General features: G+C 38.4%; 1 protein-coding gene and 1 non-coding gene across 2 annotated transcripts; one reads left to right on the plus strand and one right to left on the minus strand.

The window, feature by feature from the left end:
- Positions 1 to 16914: 16914 nt before the first annotated feature.
- On the minus strand, positions 16915 to 17021 carry LOC116181552. Its single transcript, XR_004147281.1, has one exon. It is a non-coding gene; the product is annotated as a U6 spliceosomal RNA (small nuclear RNA).
- Positions 17022 to 22312: 5291 nt separating this feature from the next.
- On the plus strand, positions 22313 to 23854 carry LOC116179980. The gene is made up of 2 exons (XM_031499803.1): positions 22313 to 23351; positions 23594 to 23854. The coding sequence occupies exons 1-2, from the start codon at positions 22458 to 22460 to the stop codon at positions 23852 to 23854; spliced, it is 1155 nt and encodes a 384-aa protein (XP_031355663.1). The 5' UTR covers positions 22313 to 22457.
- The last annotated feature ends 1165 nt before the right edge of the window (positions 23855 to 25019 follow it).

The raw sequence follows: 25019 nt of genomic DNA on the forward strand, positions 1-25019 counted from the left end.
GTTTTGTTCTTAAAAGTGAAACTGCACATCTCCACCCTTAAGCAGAACTAATTTTAATTGATCACAAACGCGCAGTGCTTTTTGCAAAAAATTCCGAGCCCGTTTAGTTCTCTAATACAGAAGTAATAGACGCGAGAAGGTCTACTTAGGGGTGGTTTCGCTACAATCACACCAAGTTTTGTTCTTAAAAGTGAAGCTGCACATCTCCACCCTTAAGCAGAACTATTTTTAATTGGTCACAAACGTGCAGTTTTTTTGCAAAAAATTCCGAGCCCGTTTAGTTCTCTATTACAGAAGTAATAGACGCGAGAATGTCCACTTAGGGGCGGTTTCGCTACAATCACACCAAGTTTTGTTCTTAAAAGTGAAACTGCACATCTCCACCCTTAAGCAGAACTAATTTTAATTGATCACAAACGCGCAGTGCTTTTTGCAAAAAATTCCGAGCCCGTTTAGTTCTCTATTACAGAAGTAATAGACGCGAGAATGTCCACTTAGGGGCGGTTTCGCTACAATCACACCAAGTTTTGTTCTTAAAAGTGAAACTGCACATCTCCACCCTTAAGCAGAACTAATTTTAATTGATCACAAACGCGCAGTGCTTTTTGCAAAAAATTCCGAGCCCGTTTAGTTCTCTATTACAGAAGTAATAGACGCGAGAATGTCCACTTAGGGGCGGTTTCGCTACAATCACACCAAGTTTTGTTCTTAAAAGTGAAACTGCACTTCTCCACCCTTAAGCAGAACTATTTTTAATTGGTCACAAACGTGCAGTTTTTTTGAAAAAAATTCCGAGCCCGTTTAGTTCTCTATTACAGAAGTAATAGACGCGAGAATGTCTACTTAGGGGTGGTTTCGCTTAGGGGCGGTTTCGCTACAATCACACCAAGTTTTGTTCTTAAAAGTGAAGCTGCACTTCTCCACCCTTAAGCAGAACTATTTTTAATTGGTCACAAACGTGCAGTTTTTTTGAAAAAAATTCCGAGCCCGTTTAGTTCTCTATTACAGAAGTAATAGACGCGAGAATGTCCACTTAGGGGCGGTTTCGCTACAATCACACCAAGTTTTGTTCTTAAAAGTGAAGCTGCACCCTTAAGCAGAACTATTTTTAATTGGTCACAAACGTGCAGTTTTTTTGAAAAAAATTTGGTTTCGCTACAATTACACCAAATATTGTTCTTAACTCGGTTTACTGTATACTGACAGCGGCCCTGATTTACACTTCTTTAAAAATGTGCATATCATATTCATTACATGAACGTAATTAAATTGCTTTGCGGCGTTACAATTACTTGCAGATAATAATCAATTTTTCGCCCTTCGGTCTCGATGGGGTCTATTATCGATTTACAACTTCCATATTCGAATTACACAAATCTCAATAACAAAACGTAATTTAAAAAAAGTTTCTTATATAATTTGACCTGGTTATGTTTATAAGCGTAATTAGAGTGCATGTTTTAGTAATTGCAAGACAACTTTCTAAATTTAATTTCTTTTTCTATACTACTTAATTAGTTTGCCATATGTATTTGGTTAGGATACAATAAAATTTGTATGTCGATAAAATTGTGCAACATGGAATTGTTTATTGTGATTGTTAGGTATACAATTTGTAACCGCTTTGTTTGGGAAAATTACACTCTCCGGTGTGAGACGAGCACGGAACGCCAGCTACCTACTTGCTTTATTTGGATTAATTTGCAGCTGGTGTGCTGAAACTGAGTGCCGTTTGCCTTCTAATTAGGGGCTCTTCTAATTATTTTATCTGTCTGCAATTACATCCCTCTCAATCAAGATCATTTACTTTGCTTAATTATCCATTCCGAATTTAATTGACCCTTAATTACGGTCGTAATTACTCCAAAATCTTCTGGAACAGAAGCAATCAAAGCTGGATTGACTAGTCCTAGTCCTTAATTTTGCACGTAATTATATCAATTTAAGGGTAATCGTGCAATTAGTGTGAAGTGAAGAAGTGGGCCATTGCTATTTTGCGTTAATTAATCAAAATGTTGGAATTGTAGACAGTTTCATAACGTCGAAGAAGCTATCGACCCGTACATTTTAATACGTGCATAAAAAGTGGCAGAAACAACATTAGAAATGGCCTTCTAATGGAACCGCTTATGAATAAAATATAAATGGCACCACCGGGCAAAGAAAGTTGGTGAAATTAACTTAAGGCATGAATTGAATCGATCGCCCCTCCGATTCACGAAACGTAAACAATGAAAAATTGCCGTCCTTTCGAAATATCGCCGCCTGCCAGCTCCATATATTGAAAAATTAAGGTTAAGACATTGTGTAATTATAGAAAGGAGTCGTGATTGACACTTCTGTCATTAATTTTTTTTTTAAACTGTCGTATGCTAATTTTGTCATTTATCATTTTGAATCGAGTTCACTTTCAATGAAAAAAACTATCGCAATAAAGTCGTAATTTTGGCGAGTGTGGGCGAGATGGGTCCGTAAATTACGAAATGTTTAAGCACGAAGAGAATTAAACTTTTAATCGACAGCAAGGGAATAATTATGCTAATTACGTTAATTTTTTAAAATTAATTAAATTGAATTGAATTTCGAAAAAATTCATAATTAAGCTAATTAATTCTGGGCAAAATTTGGGATGAAACCCAAGTTAAAACGTCATTTAGAATCGAGTCACTATTTCTCATTAGAACAGATTACCTAAGTTCTAAATCGAGTCATTCTTTTAGATTGGGGTCGATTAAGTTCTAATCGTATACGCTTTTGGCTTTAAATGATTGATTAACTTCGAATGCGTTTTGACTGAAATGTGGGTGAAATTTGAAAACCAAGGTCACGAAGTCAAATCAATTTTAAATCGAGCCATTCTGTTCTATTGGAGGTGATTACGTTCTAATTCTGTACGATTTGGACTTTAAATCCTTTATTCACTTCGAATGTGGATTTCAATCCTTTTTGGCTGAAATCTGGGTCAATTTTGGAATAAAACCAAAGTCAAGTATAATCAAATCAATTTTAAATCGAGTCAGTCTCTTCTATTGGAGCCGATTAAGTTTTAATCATGTACGGTTTTTGCTTTAGATGCTTGGTTCACTTCTAATCTGCATTTCAACGCTTTATGGCTGAAATGTGGATGAGATTTGAATTAAAACAAAAGTCAGGAAGTCAAATCAATTTTAAATCGAGTCATTCTGTTATATTGGAGCCGATTAAGTTCTAATCCTGTACGGCTTTGACTTTAAATGCTTGTTTCTTAGAATGTGAATTTCAATGCACTTTGACTGAAATGTCTGGAAAATTTGAAATAAAACCAAAGTCAAGAAGTCGAATCAATTTTTAATCGAGTCATTCTTTTATATTGCAGCCGATTCAGTTGTAATCCTGTACGGCTTTGACTTTAAATGCTTGGTTCACTTCCAAAGTGAATTTCAACGCTTTTTGGCTGAAATGTGGGTGAAATTGGAAATAAAACCAAAGTCAAGAAGTCAAATCAATTTTTAAATCGCGTCATTCTGTTATATTGGAGCCGATTCTATTCTAATCCTGTACGGCTTTGACTTTAAATGCTTGGTTCACTTAGAATGTGAATTTCAAAGCACTTTGACCGAAATGTCTGTCAAATTTGAAATAAAACCAAAGTCAACAAGTCAAATCAATTTTAAATCGAGTCATTCTTTTATATTGCAGCCGATTCAGTTCTAATCCTGTACGGCTTTGACTTTAAATGCTTGGTTCACTTAGAATGTGAATTTCGAAGCATTTTGACTGAAATGTCTGTCAAATTTGAAATAAAACCAAAGTCAACAAGTCAAATCAATTTTAAATTGAGTCATTCTTTTATATTGCAGGCGATTCAGTTCCAATCCTGTACGGCTTTGACTTTAAATGCGTGGTTCACTTAGAATGTGAATTTCAAAGCACTTTGACCGAAATGTCTGTCAAATTTGAAATAAAACCAAAGTTGACAATTCAAATCAATTTTTAATCGAGTCATTCTTTCATATTGCAGCCGATTCAGTTGTAATCCTGTACGGCTTTGACTTTAAATGCGTGGTTCACTTAGAATGTGAATTTCTAAGCACTTTGACTGAAATGTCTGTCAAATTTGAAATAAAACCAAATCAAGAAGTAAAATCAATTTTAATCGAGTCATTCTTTTGTATTGCAGCCGATTCAGTTCTAATCCTGTACGGCTTTGACTTTAAATGCTTGGTTCACTTAGAATGTGAATTTCAAAACACTTTGACTGAAATGTCTGACAAATTTGAAATAAAACCAAAGTCAACAAGTCAAATCAATTTTTAAATCGCGTCATTCTTTTATATTGCAGCCGATTCTGTTCTAATCCTGTACGGCTTTGACTTTAAATGCTTGGTTCACTTAGAATGTGAATTTCAAAGCACTTTGACTGAAATGTCTGGAAATATTTGAGTCATTCTTTTGTATTGCAGCCGATTCAGTTCTAATCCTGTACGGCTTTGACTTTAAATGCTTGGTTCACTTAGAATGTGAATTTCAAAGCACTTTGACTGAAATGTCTGTCAAATTTGAAATAAAACCAAAGTCAAGAAGTCAATCAATTTTTAATCGAGTCATTCTCTTATATTGCAGCCGATTCAGTTCTAATCCTGTACGGCTTTGACTTTAATGCTTGGTTCACTTAGAATGTGAATTTCAAAGCACTTTGACGGAGATGTCTGTCAAATTTGAAATAAAACCAAATCAACAAGTCAAATCAATTTTTAATCGAGTCATTCTTTTATATTGCAGCCGATTCAGTTCTAATCCTGTACGGCTTTGACTTTAAATGCTTGGTTCACTTAGAGTCAAATTCTCATTCATATTGCAGCCGATTCAGTTGTAATCCTGTACGGCTTTGACTTTAAATGCTTGGTTCACTTAGAATGTGAATTTCAAAGCACTTTCACTGAAATGTCTGTCAAATTTGAAATAAAACAAAGTCAACAAGTCAAATCAATTTTTAAACGAGTCATTCTTTTATATTGCAGCCGATTCAGTTCTAATCCTGTACGGCTTTGACTTTAAATGCTTGTTTCACTTAGAATGTGAATTTCAAAGCACTTTGACCGAAATGTCTGTCAAATTTGAAATAAAACCAAAGTTAACAAGCCAAATCAATTTTTAATCGAGTCATTCTTTCATATTGCAGCCGAATCAGTTGTAATCCTGTACGGCTTTGACTTTAAATGCTTGGTTCACTTAGAATGTGAATTTCAAAGCACTTTGACTGAAATGTCTGTCAAATTTGAAATAAAACCAAAGTCAACAAGTCAAATCAATTTTCAATCGAGTCATTCTTTTATATTGCAGCCGATTCAGTTCTAATCCTGTACGGCTTTGACTTTAAATGCTTGGTTCACTTAGAATGTGAATTTCGAAGCACTTTGACCGAAATGTCTGTCAAATTTGAAATAAAACCAAAGTTGACAATTCAAATCAATTTTTAATCGAGTCATTCTTTCATATTGCAGCCGATTCAGTTGTAATCCTGTACGGCTTTGACTTTAAATGCGTGGTTCACTTAGAATGTGAATTTCGAAGCACTTTGACTGAAATGTCTGTCAAATTTGAAATAAAACCAAATCAAGAAGTAAAATCAATTTTTAATCGAGTCATTCTTTTGTATTGCAGCCGATTCAGTTCTAATCCTGTACGGCTTTGACTTTAAATGCTTGGTTCACTTAGAATGTGAATTTCAAAACACTTTGACTGAAATGTCTGACAAATTTGAAATAAAACCAAAGTCAACAAGTCAAATCAATTTTTAAATCGCGTCATTCTTTTATATTGCAGCCGATTCTGTTCTAATCCTGTACGGCTTTGGCTTTAAATGCTTGGTTCACTTAGAATGTGAATTTCAACGCACTTTGACTGAAATGTCTGTCAAATTTGAAATAAAACCAAATCAAGAAGTAAAATCAATTTTTAATCGAGTAATTCTTTTGTATTGCAGCCGATTCAGTTGTAATCCTGTACGGCTTTGACTTTAATTGTTTTTGCTAGTTTTTTTAAATTAGGTAATTAAATTGAATTGAATTTAATTCTGGACAAAATTTGAGATAAAACCCAACTTGAAACATCATTTAGAATCTAGTCACTACTTCTCATTCAAACAGATTAAGTTCTAAATCGAGTCATTCTTTTATATTGGGGCCGATTAAGTTCTAATCATGTACGGTTTTTGCTTTAGATGCTTGATTCACTTCTCATCTGCATTTCAACCTTTTATGGGTGAATTCTGGGCGAAATTGGATATAAAACCAAAGTCAGGAGGTCAAATCAATTTTTAATCGAGTCATTCTCTTATTTTGGAGTCGATTAAGTTTTAATCATGGCTTTAAATTGATTTTAAATGCTTGGTTCACTTTGAATGTGGATTTCAGCGCATTTTGGCTGAAATGTGAGTGAAATTTCAAATAAAACCAAAGTCTAGAAGTCAAATCGATTTTAAATTCTTTTATATTGGAGCCGATTAAGTTAAAATCCTATACGTCTTCTTTTGTCTAAGATGTAAAGGGCACAAGTTTCGGGGCATTATTGCAAATTAGAGTTCTGTTGTTCGCACCCCCATTTTGGGTTATAAGGCAAATTTCTTTAGTCAGCGATTAATCTACTTTGTAATTAAAAACGAAAGTTTCCTGTTGTCATTACGACGAAGATACTGTTTTTGCAGTTTGATTTGTTTTTTACCTCAATTGTGCAATTTATACCCGGTTGTCGTTTCACTTTAATAATAAATGGGTTTGTACTACTGCAGTTCTGCAGCGTGTAGTTTTTTTTCCTGGTATTGCGTAGTGTGCAATTACTGTTATTAAAAAGGTTTTGAGATATCGCCATATTTTTTCGTAATTACATTTAATCAAGGTCACTTTTTACTTGAATTTCATTAAAAACGACCCGGTTTCTTTTACAAATTTGCTTTTCTAACTAAAATACGAGTGAAATCGTCGACGCGGTTCAGAAATACTACTTTATGGCGATTGCAATATTGATCTCTGGATTTGTTGTCCCAAAAAGGGAACCCGTTTAGAGAAAAAATGAGGAAGTGGAGCGTCACGTCGATTTACAAACGAGAAAAATGCCCCTCTATTGCTAAAAAAGAGAGAATTAGCATACAATTACTGCTTTTATATAATTCTGTTATACACGGTTTCTCAAGTAGATACATCTATCTAACATATCAGAAAACAGAATCGCTCATTATCTCTTAATTTCATAAGAAACTTTTACTTTTTTCGCCAAGTTGCGATGTGTAATTACCTTTTGTCGCAATGCTAATCGGTAATTTTGCCACCAGATGAGCCCGATCGAGAACGTGGTAGAGGAGCCGACACCGCCGAATTTGGATCTACGCAAAAAGCAGGATAGGACCCGGGACCTCTTCGGTATACAACTCGAGGTAAGTCAAACAAGAAAATTGATTTTCCCCTGGCTGGGCTCCAGCTTAGGCATTATGCTCTATCGACTATTTTCCACCGGTTATAGCTGGTACCTTCGGGGTAAATCAATGCGTATGTTTGTATCGGTTGCCAAGTTACAAGTTTCGTGGCTTGTAAAATACCGCCACTACGAAATTTTTTCCCTTTTGTTATAGTTTTCCTTCTCTGCTAATAATGCGGTATGGTAATTTCTGGTATATCGCCATCAAGATCCTTATCTGCACTAGAAATTGTATTTAGAATTCCCTAATCATTTAATCAATACTTGCGCTAGACATTTTTCTCGCTGCCATACTTTAATCATGTAATGGTCTAACTACATCCCTTGCCATTAAAGGGCCTCCATTTGCGTAAGGAAGGCAAATGTCGATACTTTAATTACAAATACCACCACAAAATTACTTTAATTGAAGCTAATTATTGTTTTGTGCTGGTATTTTCCTTTCCCTCCTCGGTCCTTCAAAATTGTCGTAATTGGTTCTTACTGCATTTTGGTTCCAAATTGAGCAGACTGCGGACGCAGTAATTGCCAATTGTAATTAATTATTGTCGACCATAGAACAAAAAGATCTTTACTATAAGGACAGTGATTTAGTTCGTTTTTGTTCCTAATTAAATTATTGTTTAATTGGGAGGACATAACCCTTGAAAATGTGTGTGCAAATAAATTTACAACTTCGTGCGTCCCTCTGATCCTACTACAGTATCCTGGTGTTACATTCAATGTTTTCTTTCCTAAAAACACCCTGTAAGTGCTAAGGGTGGTAGAAAGTTTAGGGAAGAATCTAGAACCGGGGAGTCTGGGGATATGGAATACCCCCCCAGGGAAAAGAAAGGTTCCGTTTTCCTTTTCCTGCAACTATCATAAGTTCGTCGTGCACTGGGGGGTATTCCGGTGGTACGTTATCGCACAACACCGTCATCCCTAAGAACTCTAGTGGTACTTTTTCATAAAGGACCATCGGATCATCTTTTTCTAACAAGTATTTCACACCCTACAGGATTCAGATGTTACATTCGATGTGTTATGGCCACAACTTCATGCGTTTCTGTGATCCTAATACAATGATTTTTCAATAAGAAAACTGTTTGGGAAAGCCATAACGCTTGAGAAGGCGATTGCCAATAAATTCCACAACTTTATACGTTTCTGTTATCTTAATACAAGTATTTTTCAATATGAAATCTGTTTGAAAAGGGCATAACACTTGAGAAGGTGGTTGGAAATAGATTTCAAAACTTTGTGCGTTTCTACGAACGTAATACAATGATTTTTTTAATAAGAATTCTCTTTGGAAAGGGCATAACACTTGAGAAGGTGATTGCCAATAAACCCCAAAACTTTGTGCATTTCTGTGATCCTAATACTATGATTCATAAATAAGGAATCTGTTTGAGACGAGAATAACACTGTTAAAGTGAGTGCCACATAATTTCCACGACTTTGTGCGTTTCGGGAGTCCTAATACAATGATGTTTAAATAAGAAATCCGGTTGGGAAGAACATAACACTTGAGGAGGTGAGTGCCAATAAATTTCACAATCTCATCTGTGATCCTAATACAATTGTTTTTAAATATGAAATCCATTTGGGAAACACATACAAGTTGAGCAAGTGAGTGCCAATAAATTCCACAACTTTGTGCATTTCTGTGATCCTAATACTATGATTCATAAATAAGGAATCTGTTTGAGACGAGAATAACACTGTTAAAGTGAGTGCCACATAATTTCCACGACTTTGTGCGTTTCGGGAGTCCTAATACAATGATGTTTAAATAAGAAATCCGGTTGGGAAGAACATAACACTTGAGGAGGTGAGTGCCAATAAATTTCACAATCTCATCTGTGATCCTAATACAATTGTTTTTAAATATGAAATCCATTTGGGAAACACATACAAGTTGAGCAAGTGAGTGCCAATAAATTCCACAACTTTGTGCATTTCTGTGATCCTAATACTATGATTCATAAATAAGGAATCTGTTTGAGACGAGAATAACACTGTTAAAGTGAGTGCCACATAATTTCCACGACTTTGTGCGTTTCGGGAGTCCTAATACAATGATGTTTAAATAAGAAATCCGGTTGGGAAGAACATAACACTTGAGGAGGTGAGTGCCAATAAATTTCACAATCTCATCTGTGATCCTAATACAATTGTTTTTAAATATGAAATCCATTTGGGAAACACATACAAGTTGAGCAAGTGAGTGCCAATAAATTCCACAACTTTGTGCATTTCTGTGATCCTAATACTATGATTCATAAATAAGGAATCTGTTTGAGACGAGAATAACACTGTTAAAGTGAGTGCCACATAATTTCCACGACTTTGTGCGTTTCGGGAGTCCTAATACAATGATGTTTAAATAAGAAATCCGGTTGGGAAGAACATAACACTTGAGGAGGTGAGTGCCAATAAATTTCACAATCTCATCTGTGATCCTAATACAATTGTTTTTAAATATGAAATCCGTTTGGGAAACACATACAAGTTGAGCAAGTGAGTGCCAATAAATTCCACAACTTCGTGCGTTTCTGTGATTCTAATACAATGATTTTTAAATAAGAAATCTATTTGAGAACAGCATATCACTTGAGAATGTGAGTTCCAATAAATTTTACAAAGTCTTGAGCCTGATACGACAATTCTTAGATGAGATATTTCTTATCGGACAAACATAACTATTCATAGTGTATGTGCCAATAAAATATAAGTTTCTGTGATCCTAATACAATAATTTTTAGATAAGGAATCTATTTGGGGAGAACATAACACTTGAGAAGGTGAGTGCCATTAAATTCCACAAGTTCCTGCGTTTCTGGGATCCTAATACTATGATTTTTTAAGAAACCTGTTTGAGAAGATCATCAAGAATTTGTATCGGGAGAACATATTGCTTGAGAATGTGTGCACCAATAAATTTTACTAATTCCTGTGTTTTTGTGATCCTGATACAGCAATTTTAAATGAGAAGAGAACATAACGCTTGAGTAGATGTGTGCCAATAAGCGCTACAATCTTGACTTTCTATGATCCTGATACAACTTCTAGGTGAAAATTTTGGATCGAGTGAATAAATTCCACAACTTCTGCGTTTCTATGATTCTTATGCAACAATTTTAGATTGTTATAATGAGAACATAACAACTAAGGATGCGCGTGCCATTAATTCAGCAACCTTCTACGTTTCTGTGATCCTGATACAAATATTTTTAAATGAGAAATTTGTATTAGGGTAAAATACCGCTTGAGCAGTTGTGTGCCAATAAATTCTACAAAATTTTGCGTTTCTATGATCCTGCTCCCACAATTTTAATAAAAAATGTTCATATAGAAAAGATAATGCTTGAAAAGTGTGTGCCATTAACTCAACGTCTTAGGTTTCTGTGATCCTGTTACAAAAGCGTTTAAATGAATGATATATGTATTCGGAGAACATGACGGTTGAGAGAAGAAGTCCCAATAAATTCTACAAAATCTTACGTTTCTGTAATCCTGATACAATCGAGTTTAAATGAGAAATTTTTATACGAAAAAAATAAATGAAAATGTGTGTCATTAATTCTACAACTTCCTGCGTTTCTGCGATCTATAAAATCGTTTAAATGAAAGATTTGTATTAGGAGGACATATGGTTCAGAAGAGAAATGTCAATAAATTCTACAAAATCTTGAGCTTCTATGATCTTGATACAACAATATGGGAAATTTGTATTGGTAGACCATAATGCTTGAGACTGTTTGTCTTCCACAACTTCTTGCATTTCTATGCTCCTGACACAACAATTGTAGATGGGACGTTTGCATAGGGAGAACATAACGTTTAAAAATATATGGGCGAATAACTTACTACATCTCTGTGATCCTGATACAACAATTTTTACAGGAGAATCATTCATGGATGAGCAATTTGAATTGACTGCATGTGCCAATAAATTCTATAACTTCCTGTGATCCTGATACAAAGAGTTGTAAGCGAAACATATTTCAGTGATCGCTATTAAACGTGAAAGCAATTAATGGTACCTTTATTCTTCCAAATTCGGTTCAAAAATTAGTTCAGCGTTTGCCCGTTAAAATGCTAGTAATTAATTGGTGCCTAATAATTTTCAAATTTAATTAACGTAAATTAGTATTAAATAGGGAGCTAAATTCTTAATTACTCTTGACCACGAAAGCTAATTAGAACTTGAATTTGCGTTTTAAAATTATTTCAGCGGTTATCCTTTAAAGTGGTAATAATTAATTAGTACCTGGTGCGCTTCAAATTTACTCAACGCAAATTAGTGTTGCATATGGAGGTATATTCCTTAAAATTACTCTTGACTACAAGGGCGTAGTAATTAGAGTTTGATTTTGCGTCAGTTCAAAAATTATTGCCATTGAAAGTGATAGTAATTAATTTGATAATTCAATTAACGCACATTATTATTCCATAAGTAGGTATATTCCTTAATGACTCTTGATTACAAGGGTAATTAATTAGAGCGTATATTTGTGGCAGTTCAAACAGTATTTCAGGGCCTGCCTCGTTCGCTTCAGATTCAACCAACGCAAATTAGCGTTTCATATGGTAGTATATTTCTTAATTACTTTTGATTAAAACTGAATAATTGGGCGCGTATTTGCGTCAGCGCAAAAATTATTTCGGCGATTGTCCTAAGTAGTAATACTTAATTGGTGGCTAGTTCGTTTCAAATTTAATTAACGCAAACTAGTATTAAATACTGGGGTCCTTAATTACTCTTGACTAAAACTCAATAATTAGGCGTGCATTTGCGTGAGTTGCAAAATTACTTCAGCGGTCGCCATTTAAAGTGGTAGTAATTAATTGGTGCCTCACCCGCTTGAAATTCATTAAACGCAAATTAGTATTAAATACGGATGTATAATTACTCTTGACTACAAGGGAAATAATTAGAGTGTGAAGTATGCCAGTGGTTGATCTTTAAAGTGGTAGTAATTAATTTGTGCCCGGTTCGCTTCAAATTCAATCTACGCCAATTAGTCTTGCATATGGAGGAATATTCCTTAATTACTCCTGATTAAAACTCAATAATTAGGCATGAATTTGCGCCAGATCAATAATAATTTCAGCATGCTGGCATTAAAGTGGTAATAATTAATTGTAGCCTAGTTCGTTTCAAATTAAATTCGCACATTAGTATTAAATACCAAAGTATATTCCTTAATTACTCTTGACTGCAAGGCAAATAATTAGAGCGTAAATTTGAATCAGTTCAAAAATTACCTACTTCAAATCTGTGCCTACTTCGTTTCAAATTTAATTAACGTAAATTAGTATTACATCAGAGGTATATTCCTTAATTACATTTGAATACAAAGACAATAATTACAACAATTACATGAGCGTGTGAGTTTGTGTCAAAAATTGTTTCAGCGGTAATAATTAATTGCTTAATTCATTTAACGCAAATTATTGTTCCATACGACGCCAGCAGTATATTCCTTAATTTATCTTGACTTCAATGGCAATGCTCCTGACCTGAAATTGATCTGGCCAGTAGCCAGTAAAATTATTTACTTGGATAGTATTTCTATGGATTTTGTCAATGTATGGTATGATTTTTCCATAATATCATTAGGTCTGTTTAAATAGGAATATACTTTGTATATTCTCGGCACTATCCCACAGTTCTTTTCTGTTTTAGTAGGTAAAGGGGGCATTTTTAAATATCGTCGAATTGGCTATTTGGAATATACTTGCGGTTTTGTGTTAGGGGCGTATTTTTGTAGGGATATTCTGCATATATTTTTGAATGTTTAAATTGTATATTTAAATTGCATATTGGTGTGGATATTCTCGATATTCTACAGGTAAAACTGGAGGTCGTATTATTATTCACTGCACTTGTTGATAGCGCCCTTCATAATTGTTGGCCTTTCTGTCCATTGCGTATGGAGGAATAATTATAATGAAAAACAGAGAACGGCTATTCCACGCTCCGCCGCTCCTGTTAACTGCTACCTTGAGGTGTTCAAAACCGACAAACGCCATTTGATGGTTAAATTCGTAAATTTTTCGAAGTGGAACGCTTTCTTCCCCAAATGACATTGTTTACAACACGCTCACCGGTGGAAATTCCCGCGATTGCACTCTCTGAGTCACTTCCGATTTTTTGCGCCCCTTAATTAACGATAGTTGAAGGGCGACAATTGAAAAGGAAATGACTTGTCATTACGTAAGGATCATTACAGATTTATTTTTAATGTGGAAATTGCACAAGCCGCACGATAATTACGGTATACATAAGACCAATGCGTTTATTAAGTATTTGGCAATAATTAATTATTAGGGGCGATTAGGCGGCGAGGTCGTTAATTATTCACGATTTGTGTTTTTAGGTGACGAGCCTGCTGCTCGAAGCGGAAAGGCGAAAGTTGGCCGTTCTTCAGAAGGAGTTACAAATCGCGTTGGCCGAGGGAGGATCGATCAAGGCGAAGGAGCACCAGAAGCAGGAGCTTCTGGTAGCCCTTACGTAAGTCTTCCGCCGGCGAATTCGGCGCCATTTTGAGATGTTTCGTTTCTTGCAGACGGATTCAGGCCCAATACGATCACCTCGAAAAGGAGTACAGGGAACATGCGATCGGTGCCCTTTTGTCAGCGAACAGTCGAGGATCCGGCAAGGTAAATTTTTCGCCTAGAGCGTAGGCCACCCACATTGACGATCAATACTCGCCTTGCGCGCAGCTGAACTTTGGGTTGCCTACACTCTCGCGGTTTACTACTAAACAGATTGACGTGTAGTACGTGTTGCCTATTTATGTTCTTAGGGGTCGCTAAATGATCATCATGGTGTGTTTTATTTTTTACCTTTCGTCCGTCTGACTGGTTGAGATCTCAGTACTGAGACCTAGTGGACTGCACCTTTTTTGTGAAAATATCAATTGTATGCCTCCTGTATTTTTACAATTTCGATAGAGCACGAAATTCTGAATGCAGTGACGCCTCATAATGTCAGTTTCTGACAATTTTTAGTTGATGAGGCTTGGAAAATTCGACTTGGAACGGGAGTTGAGAGCCGACAGTTTTTAAGATCCTTAAGGAATTTTTAAGGGCATCTAGAAGCTTCTAAGACTCTTTAGGTATCACTTAGGGTCTCGAAAAACGAGGAGTTTTCAGAGTATTTTGAATTCTTTACAATTTTACAGCATTTAAAAAACCGGTTTGGATAGAAATGCCCAAAATTAGTGACTATAAGAAAGTTTCAAAATTCAAGGAGGGAGCACTTTAAATTTTAAAAACAGATACTAAGGTCCTTCAGAATTTTCAAAGGTCTGCAAGAATCTTCAAGGGCCTCTAAGAATATTTTAGAGGCTTTTCAAGACATGCTCAAGGCTCTTCTTGAAGAAGAGAACTTGGAGTTGGTATACTTTGCTCGCCGAAAGTTGCCGAGCGAGCCGAAGGCGAGTTCGGCAAAACCTTTGATCAACATGATCTATTTTTTTGTAAAATAGATACGGAATTTTCCTAGTTCCTTTTGAGTGAGCTGTTTTATGCCTTCGGCTCGGCTACGGTTCTCTCGGATGTCGCTCGCCGATAGTTGCCTAGCGAGTTCGGCACAGCTCTCGATCATGGTCTGCTTTTTTTGGAAAAAAGATACGGACTTTTCCTAATTCCTTTTTAGCGAGCGAGCATCTTGGATAATGAGTTTCTATACTCATCCAACGATGGAGGGATTCCAAGAATTTAAAAAAATCCAAAATTCAAAAAATCTATAAAGAAATTTGAATTACATTTTGAAACTTGCGGGCAAATTTTGGAGGCCTATTCAATAATGAAATTGTGCGACTTGAATGCCAGAGACGTTTAATTCACAGCCCACATGAATTCAAAAAACTCAAATTTCAAAAAAAGAACAACCAAAACCGGTTAGGCTGGCCGGCATCTCAGGAGAGGCAGTGGTTGATGCGGTTTCCTTTCTTGCTTTGAAAGGTTTTTGATGTGTTGCAATATTGTTTGCCTATGCCCTCTCTTTGTCTTACTTCAGATTATTGTATATTCTTTTGCTATCCGCCTCTTCTTTTTCTCCGTTCTCCTGCCTACTTCTCTGTTGTCTTGTTTTTCGCTTTATTTCATCATTTTATTTATTTTTTTGTGTGGTTCTTAAAGAGTGTCTTTTTCTTTCACTTCTTCACTGCTCTTTCTTTAATTTTTTCTGTTTCCTCTCCAGGCTTCTTTCGTGCTTCGGACCCACTTCTGCTGTTTTGCATTACTTCTAGGGGAATGGTCCTAGAGTCCTGGAATTTTTTGCAGTAGGTAGCCTATACCTTGAAGATGTGCCAGACGGCCATCAAATTTCGGTGTCTAAAAGCCCCCCCCCCCCACGAATTATTTCCTGAGATGCTGTTTTTGAGAGGGCATAACTTTTACATACGACAAACAATTGGTCTCAGATTTTGCATACGCATGCCTTTAATAGTGGCAAGTTAAACTTTAGAAAATGGCGGGGGTGGGGGGCATGTGCTACCCTTCATGGTATTCTAATGAAAGGTACGTCTCATCGAACTAAGTTGGTTTGTAAAGGTCTCAACGAAAGGAACCGTTTTCTACCAACTACTGCCCTCCTTTCTGTCTTCTTACCAAAGTACGAGGCGGGGGGAGGGGGGGGGATGGTACTAGTTTTGGCCTTCATGGTACTCTAATGAAAGGTCTTAACGAAAGGAATTAATTTCTACCAACCATAGTCCTCCTCCTCGACCTCTTATCGAGATCAGATATATTCCCTCGTACCTCAAGACTCCAGACTCTCAGAAGGCGGTGGGAGATAAAGAAAACTTTGCATAGCAACTCAAAAGGAGGCGGTGTAGATCGAGAGAAAGGTGAAAACAATGAAGATTAAGAAGACCAAAAAAATAATTAAAGGGATGTAACAAAGTTAAAAAGATGGGAGTAGAGGAGAAGAAAGAGAAAGTATAGAATGGCAAAAGTATACTTATTTTCTAATTAGAGGAAGAAAAAAGGAAAAGAGAGCTAAAGAAGTAATAAACTGAACAGAATAAAGCAAAAGAAGCCCGAATGAAAACAAAGAGAGCAACAATACAAAAATCCATTGGACGTGCAAGAACAAAGAGAAAGAAAAATGGGAAAAGGCACAAAAAACAGCTTTTAATGCAACTTTGCGACGCAGTATTGCCAAGTTCATTCTTTTTGCCTAAATAAAATAACACGGAGACATTGGGACGGCACGGAGATCGTATTTTAGAGAGAATGGCGACAGAAGAAAGACAACTATTGCGGAAAAATAAAATTACCTTGAAGAAAGGAAAGTAATCTAAAGGAGGAAGAAAGGTAACAAATGAAGGCTAGCGAAAGATAAACAGGAAGACTAAATAAAGCAAAAGAATAAGAGAGGAGGGGGAAAAACAAAATTGAAAAGCGAAATAGCTATTTTACAGTGGTCCTGTTGTTCGAGGGGGTTCTTCCCATTGTCAAAAAAATGTGGAACGCTTCACGATTTTGCGTGTCATCCTTGCGCAGGGGCCATGCTAATCTTCTCTGTATCGTTCCAATTTTAGTATATGTACCGCCGAAGCGAGTACAACAAACGACGTTTCGGTGGTTGTATATATACTCGTAGTCCCAATCAGACCATCTATGAGAAGTAACTTTCGCATTTCATGTCTTTTTGAATTAATAAGTCTTAACGAACAAAATCATTGCATTAATGTGGTGGCAAAAGTTACAAGAGTTCGATCTGTCATGTCAAATGTAATTGAACTACCCTCAATTACTAATTAAAATTAATTAAAGATGGGCGTTATTCGCTATGAACCGTACCGCTAGCAACCCGCAGTGCGAGAGTGTACGTTGGGTTGCCTATACACCCGCAGAAGCTCTCGTGGGCTAACTAAGGTATTTGCTGACATTACAAAATAATAACCGTGTGAAAAATCTAGTCTGAAGGCCACGGAATCACCTCATTACAATGCATTATGAATAGAATATAAAGCGCAAACGTTTCAATTTGCAAGTCAATTGTCTACATAATTGTTGTAATAATATCAGTATTGACCTTGGACGCTCCGTTTCCGAGTTTTTCTGTTATCGTTCTTCGTCGCGGACAACCTTGGTGAGTTTACAAAATTCACAAAAATGATTCAACTTTTTGTTAAAAAAATAACTGCCCCTGAATGTCTCAATGTTTTTAAGAGATCTAGAATTCTGACCTAACGGATTTTTCAAAATTTTTAAGTGATTTTTAAATCCAGAATGATGCCTGATGAACTTTTAGGTTTGCATTTTAAAGGATTTTTGAAACTTTGACCGAATGTGTGATTTTTTAAAGTTTCAGATCCAAAATTATGAGCTCTGAGACTTCCAAATTCGAAAGGTTTTTTGAAACTTGAGCTCAAGGTCTGAATTGTGTAAATAATTTAGGATTTTAAAAACTTGGGCCGAAGGTCTGAATTTTTTAATGGATTTTGAATTGGAAATCCAAAACTATAAGCCCTCAGGCTTACAAATTTGAATCCTTCAATATTTTGAAGGATCCGTGAAACTGGATCCGAAGGTCTGAATTTTGAGACGATTTAGAATTTTAAAACTTTGAAATTCGAATTTTTAAAGTTTTCGTGTGGTGGGGGAGGGGGCGGTATTCCAGACCCCCCGGTGATACGTTCTACCTCAAAACGTTCAGCCCTACATACCATGGAATACATCCCAGAAAAAAGAAAACAAATCTCCGTATAAATCTCATAAGCCTTTCGTATCCCGGGGGGTAGGGGGGAGAGGTATTCCATACTCCCCACACCCTCCGGTGTTACGTTCTCCTTCTAAACGTTGAACCCTAAGGATTCGTTCCTTGCCTCTTCCCAAAAATCATGGATCTACAATACCATCATTTCCTTCCCCAGGAAAAAGGTGAACAAATTTCCATACAAAATAAGACCTTTGTATACTGGGGGGTTTTCCATACCCTCCAGACCACCCCCCGGTTTGTTATAGTTCATTCTTAACCCTTTTATTTTTGGAAAGAGTCGGGGACTATTTATAGGGCTGCACGTTTTGGGGCAGAATGTACCTCTGGGGGGTATGGAATACCTACCAGGAAAAAGAGAACAAATCACCGTATAAATGTCATAAGACTTTCGTGTACTGGGGGGTATTATACCCCCCAGTCCTCCCGGTGTTATGTTCTCCTTCAAAACGTTGAGCCCTAAGGACTCGTTCCTTGACTCTTCCCAAAAATCATGGATCTACAATACCATCACCTCCGTCCACAGGAAAAAGGTGAACAAATTTCCATACAAAATAAGACCTTTGTATACTGGCAGGTTTTCCATACCCCCCGGTTTTGTATAGTTCATTCTTAACCCCTTTATTTTTGGAAAGAGTCAAGAGCTATTTATAGGGCTGCACGTTTTGGGGCAGAATGTACCTCTGGGGGGTATTATACCCCCCAGTCCTCCCGGTGTTATGTTCTCCTTCAAAACGTTGAGCCCTAAGGACTCGTTCCTTGACTCTTCCCAAAAATCATGGATCTACAATACCATCACCTCCGTCCACAGGAAAAAGGTGAACAAATTTCCATACAAAATAAGACCTTTGTATACTGGCAGGTTTTCCATACCCCCCGGTTTTGTATAGTTCATTCTTAACCCCTTTATTTTTGGAAAGAGTCAAGAGCTATTTATAGGGCTGCACGTTTTGGGGCAGAATGTACCTCTGGGGGGTATGGAATACTCCCCAGGAAAAAAAGAACAAATCGCCGTATAAATGTCATAAGACTTTCGTGCATTGGGGGGTATTCCATACCCCCCCAGACCCCCCGGTGTTACATTCTCCTTCAAAACGTTGAGCCCTAAGGACTCGCTCCTTGACTCTTCCCAAAAATCATGGATCTATAATACCATCACCTCCGTCCACAGGAAAAAGGTGAACAAATTTCCATACAAAATAAGACCTTTGTATACTGGAGGGTTTTCCATACCCCCCGGTTTTGTATAGTTCATTCTTAACCCCTTTATTTTTGGAAAGAGTCAAGAGCTATTTATAGGGCTGCACGTTTTGGGGCAGAATGTACCTCTGGGGGGTATGGAATACTCCCCAGGAAAAAAAGAACAAATCGCCGTATAAATGTCATAAGACTTTCGTGCACTGGGGGGTAGTCCATACCCCCCCAGACCCCCCGGTGTTACATTCTCCTTCAAAACGTTGAGCCCTAAGGACTCGTTCCTTGACTCTTCCCAAAAATCATGGATCTACAATACCATCATCTCTGTCCACAGGAAAAAGGTGAACAAATTTCCATACAAAATAAGACCTTTGTATACTGGAGGGTTTTCCATACCCCCCGGTTTTGTATAGTTCATTCTTAACCCCTTTATTTTTGAAAAGAGTCGAGGGCTATTTATAGGGCTGCACGTTTTGAGGCAGAATGTACCTCTGGGGGGTATGGAATATTCCCCAGAAAAAAGAGCACAAAACTCCGTATAAATGTCATAAGACTTTCGTGTAGTGGGGGGTATTCCATACCCCCCAGACCCCCCGTGTTACGTTCTCGTTCAAAACGTTGAGCCCTAAAGACTCGTTCCTTGACTCTTCCCAAAAATCATGGATCAACAATATCATCAACTCTCTCCCCAGGAAAAAGGTGAACAAATTTCCATACAAAATAAGACCTTTGTATACTGGGGGGTTTTCCATACCCTCCAGACCACCCCCCGGTTTTGTATAGTTCATTCTTAACCCCTTCATTTTTGGAAAAAGTCGCTATTTATAGGGCTGGACGTTTTCAGGCAGAACGTATCACCGGGGTTCTGGCGGGTATGGATTATCCCCCAGGAAAAAGAGAACAAATTTCCGTATACATTTCATAATACTTTCGTATGCTGGAGGGATTTCCATACCCCCCGGCCTCCCAATTGGTGCGTTTTACCTCAAAACGGTCAGTCCTAAGGATCAACAATACCGAACCGGGGGCTTTGGAGGGTATTCTAATATCCTGTTACAGACCTTCCTATGCTGGGGAGGTGTCCATACTCCACCTACCCCTAGTTTGGTATTGTTCACCCTTAAACGTAATGATTTGTGGAAGAAGTCGAGGAAAAAGTCCTTAGGGCTCCTATTTTGGTCCAAAACTTAATTTTGACGGGGGGGGGGGGCATAGAAATTCGAAAATTTTGAAAACCCGCATATTTGAATTTGCAAGTGCTCTTTTTACACCTCCTTACGTTACTATGGTCCTAATATGACAATTTCTGATATCCTGTTACAATTATTTAATCCTTCTTCTGCTTGCTAGGTTAATGAGAAAGGGATGGTAGGATAGAGTTTCATGGAGTGTTCCTTTACACGGTTTCATGTTTCTTTGGTCCTTCCTTGCATCAGGAACTCATGAACCTTGCTAAATTTCAGATACTTCGGCAGCAGAATATATTAGACTCTCAACAAAGGTTGCGTACACTTTTTAATCACTTCTGTGACCCTGATACAATAAGCTGAAAATTTAGTACCAATTTGCAACCAATGCATAATACCTACCTCTGTTGAAATTTACATTCTGGGCTCCTGGCATTTTAACACTGTTTTAATAACGTTGTTAGGACAGATTGGTATCAACAGTCTTCTTCCATGTCTCTCACCTTCAGAGAACGTGTAGCACACATTTTCTTGCATTGATGTACTCCTGATATTGTCATTTTTGGAAGGTAAACTTGAGAAATCTTTTGTCTCTTTACACCTTTTTCGCTCTAAAAATCCCCGAATACTATTTCGTATCAGGATCTCATAATGCATCTATTTAAATTTAGTTTTGTGTCGTGGGGAGAAATTGATTCATTCTGTCATTTAGACACTAACTTTCAGAGAACGCGGCTTCATTTCTGTAACCCTGGCATTCTTGGAGGAAAATCTGGTACCAGGTGAGCCTAGTATCTGAGAAACGTTTAGCCGTTAATGTACTATCTACATCTGAATTTCTCCGTGGATTTTCGTACCAGGATCTCATCATTAACTTCATTCCTGTCATTTTGGTACCGATTGGTACAAAAATGGCGAAAATCCTATTTACACATTTTTGATTTGACATTCTAGCTCTTGGAGAAGGCGGAGTACACCTTTTTTGCATTTATGTGATCCTGTTATTTATTCTTTGGAACGAGGTGAGCGTAATAAAACTTGAGTGGACTTTTTTTTATTAAAGTGCCACCTTTGAAATCGGAATGTTACTGTTTTTAGGAGGAGTATAATGTATCAGGATCTCAGCATTCCATTCATTCCTATGAAAAACCATCTTGCACGAGAGAATGAGGCGTCTTACTTACTGATATTGAACTATCAGTTTGTTATCAGGAGAGCATAATCCTCGAGATAAGTTTGTGATTAAAGTAATCGGCCGATCGTACCAAAATAACACAATTTTCCGCCGAAATTGAGAAATAGTGGCAATTTACGGCCGCGACTTTGCTTCCCCCTAATCGACTCTTCGGCGGAATTTTATAAATAATTGATCGACTCCATTTTATCTCGATCTACGTGATGCGGACCACCTTGAGCCGTAATTATCGCTCGATAATTTTTGTCGCGCAAAAAGTCACGGTTGCGTTTCACTTTTTTTTCTTTCGCGATTCGGTGGATGAATGACAAGCCGGTGACGGGAAGGTCTCGTTGTCCACCTCTTCGTTGTTTTTCCCTGTTGGCGAGTTGGACTGGGGCAAGTGAGGGTGCGCTTTTAAGGGTTGATGGCGGTGGGGTTAGGACGAACGGTCCCGGTGCGTTGAGAAAGATGTTCGAAATGGGTTCACCTTTCGCGCCCTTCGACTTCCTTGCGTTTATCGAGCGCGCGACGCCGTGCGCCTCCAAGCGTCGAGCTGCATACTTACAGCCCGTGCAAGGGAGGTTACCCCAACCTCACAAAGTGTTTATAAATATGAGACGGGCGAAACGTCGTCAATATTCCGCTAATGATTGTAATTACGCGAAGGTGATTGATTGTGTGTGCCGAGAGAAGATGGGATAAACGCAGCCCTTTCGAAATGCAAGATTCCAAGCCGAAAATTACGGGTCCAAAACCAGTGATTGCCTCGAAGCCGAAGTACGTGCCGCCCATCAATTTAAAGGCGCAAAAGAACGATGAGTATCGAGTTCCTAAGCCTTTACAACCCCCGGAAACGGCGACCTTTTACACGAAAACCCAAAGCGAGAGGCCGACGACGCTTTGCGACAGTTTCCAGCCCCAGGAGAGCTCAAAGAAAGCCCCAAATTCACCCAGCACTGTCTGCTGCAGTATCCTTTCGAATGTCGGCAACGACTGCTGCCGAATCATGGTCAACCCCAACAAAAAGGAACTGAACGGTAAAACGATGACCAAAATGGAGTCGGTCGACTCGACCTCGTCGGACTCTGGCGGCTTCAAGGACTTCATCCAGCGCGACGTCGCCGAGCTGAAGACCCACCAGAGGAAGTCCTCCCAGCCGGAGCTCGCCGAGCAGCCGACCAAGACCTTCACCCACCAACGCAAGTCCTCCCAGCCCGAGGACCCCCGTCCCGCGCACAAGCCCAACTTCGTCGTCTCCGCCCAGGCCCTCGAGCAATTCCTCCCCCAGGCGGTCGACCTTCGACCGCGACCCCCGGACGACCGGTACCTGCCCAAGGTGGAGAAGCGCCAGCCGCTCATACCGCCCAGCCAGTTCCAGAACACCACGCGAAAGCTCGAGGAGTTTCTCACGCAGCGAATCGAAAGGGAGAAGATGGGGCGGAAGGGAGGCTGCCTGCACGATGGCGAGAACAGCGGCGAGCTCGACCAGAAGGCGATGATCCAGAAGCAGATCCAGCAAAAGCTCCAGGCGGACCTGAAACGAACCGTTAAGCAAATTCAAGAGATTCAAAGCACCGAATTGAGGCTGCCACAGAATAGGAAGTGGAGCGAGGTACTTTAACCCCCCTACTCTGACCATCCCCAATTTGGTTGTTTGTCCATTACGAATTATACCGGGTGTTTGAAAACGTACCTATCATTCGTCGTTTCTATACAATTATTCTCTTCGCGATTAATTTCAATTGAGCAATTTCCAGCCCTTCCGTCGTCGATCGGGGGGGAGCAACGTGACAATAACCGATCCGGAACTTATACAATTCACGGAAACTAGTAACGTTAATAATTTTGTTTCAGAGCAACAGAAGCCAGCCGGCGATCGGCCTCAAGCACACCCCAAAGTCAAGGGTGAGTAACTGTTTCTTAATTGTCGAGCTAATTATACACGGTGGTGCAATATGTCTGAACCGAATTGCTAAGCGCGACTGCGAGATTCGTGCCGAAATTGTATTGAGCGTGAAGGAAGCGTTACTAAACAGAAATTCCGCCCCCGACCACTCTCGTCGCTTTTATGATCGTCTCGTTTACAAAAAGATTAAAATGTTGCAATTTTTGTAATTGAAAAGCTGCGGGTAACAAGGGAAGTGTAGCAAACCGGCGAATTTACCTTGAGAACTTTTTGTTGCAGCGCATATTTGCAACATTGCATAATTAACGATTTGCCGCCAAAAATTCTTTAACTTGAGGGATATGGTGCAAGAAAATTACGCTCAGTATTTTTAACCTGGAAACCTGGAAAAATCGGTGACTCGAGGGAAGGGGGTAATTCTCTCAGCTCTTTTATGTCTAAGAACCAAAGTACCAAATTGGTTCAAATCGGTTCAATCGTTGCGCCGGAAATGAGAGTGCAGACAGATCGACATTAGCGAGATTTTGGATTCCTGGTGTTTCAAAACCTGTATTTTCCTAAAAAAAAATGGGGGGGTTATTTTTACCCTGATGCTGCTTTCTGGACAGCTTGAATAAATTTCATGGAGGGGTATTCCAGGCCCCCCGGTGTTACGTTCTCACCCGAAATGTTTGTATGAGTTCGGTCAAATTTTCTTCTCTGACAGATTTCATACAGAGAATTTACGGGGTTAAAAGTGTTGGTGGCTATGGTAGCTCTGGGAGGGTTTGGAATACCCCCAACACAGGAGGTATAGATTACCTATCTAAAAAACTACCATATAGTTGCTTTCTGGATAGTTTCAGTGAATTTCCTGCGGGGTATTCCATACTCCCCGAACCCCCCGGTGTTACGCTCTCGCCCTAAATGTTTGTATGATTATTTTAAGGGCTGGCTATTTTGGTGGGGTTTGGAGCACCGTGGATGTCTCGGGAATCTGGGGAGTATGGCATACCCCTCAGTGCAGAAGGAATAGATTACCTAACAAAAACATTTCTATGATAGCTGTTTTAGGGATAGTTTCAGTAAGTTTCTTGAGGGGTATTCCATACCCCCCAGACCCCCCCGGTGTTACGCTTTCACCCAAAATGTTTCTGTGAATATTTTTGTACAGAGAGTTTAAGGGCTGATAGTTTTGGTGGAGTTTGGAACCACTGGGGGGTTCTGGAATGGACGGTATGGAATACCCCTAGAACTGGAGGAATAGACTATCTACCCACAAAACTACTATGGAAGCTGCTTTCGGGAAAGTTTGATCAAAGTTCCTGGGGGGTATTCCAGACCCCCCGGTGTTACGCTTTCATCCAAAATGTTTGTGTGAATATTTTCTGATAG

This window comes from Photinus pyralis, unplaced genomic scaffold (assembly GCF_008802855.1).
Source record: "Photinus pyralis isolate 1611_PpyrPB1 unplaced genomic scaffold, Ppyr1.3 Ppyr1.4_LG9, whole genome shotgun sequence".
Taxonomy (NCBI): domain Eukaryota; kingdom Metazoa; phylum Arthropoda; class Insecta; order Coleoptera; family Lampyridae; genus Photinus; species Photinus pyralis.

Bases quoted from the DNA above. Each gene is read 5' to 3' on its own strand.
- LOC116179980 (XM_031499803.1), top strand. From the start codon at position 22,458: ATGCAAGATTCCAAGCCGAAAATTACGGGTCCAAAACCAGTGATTGCC. The intron at 23,352-23,593 runs GTACTTTAACCC...ATTTTGTTTCAG, and splicing joins AGAATAGGAAGTGGAGCGAG to AGCAACAGAAGCCAGCCGGC.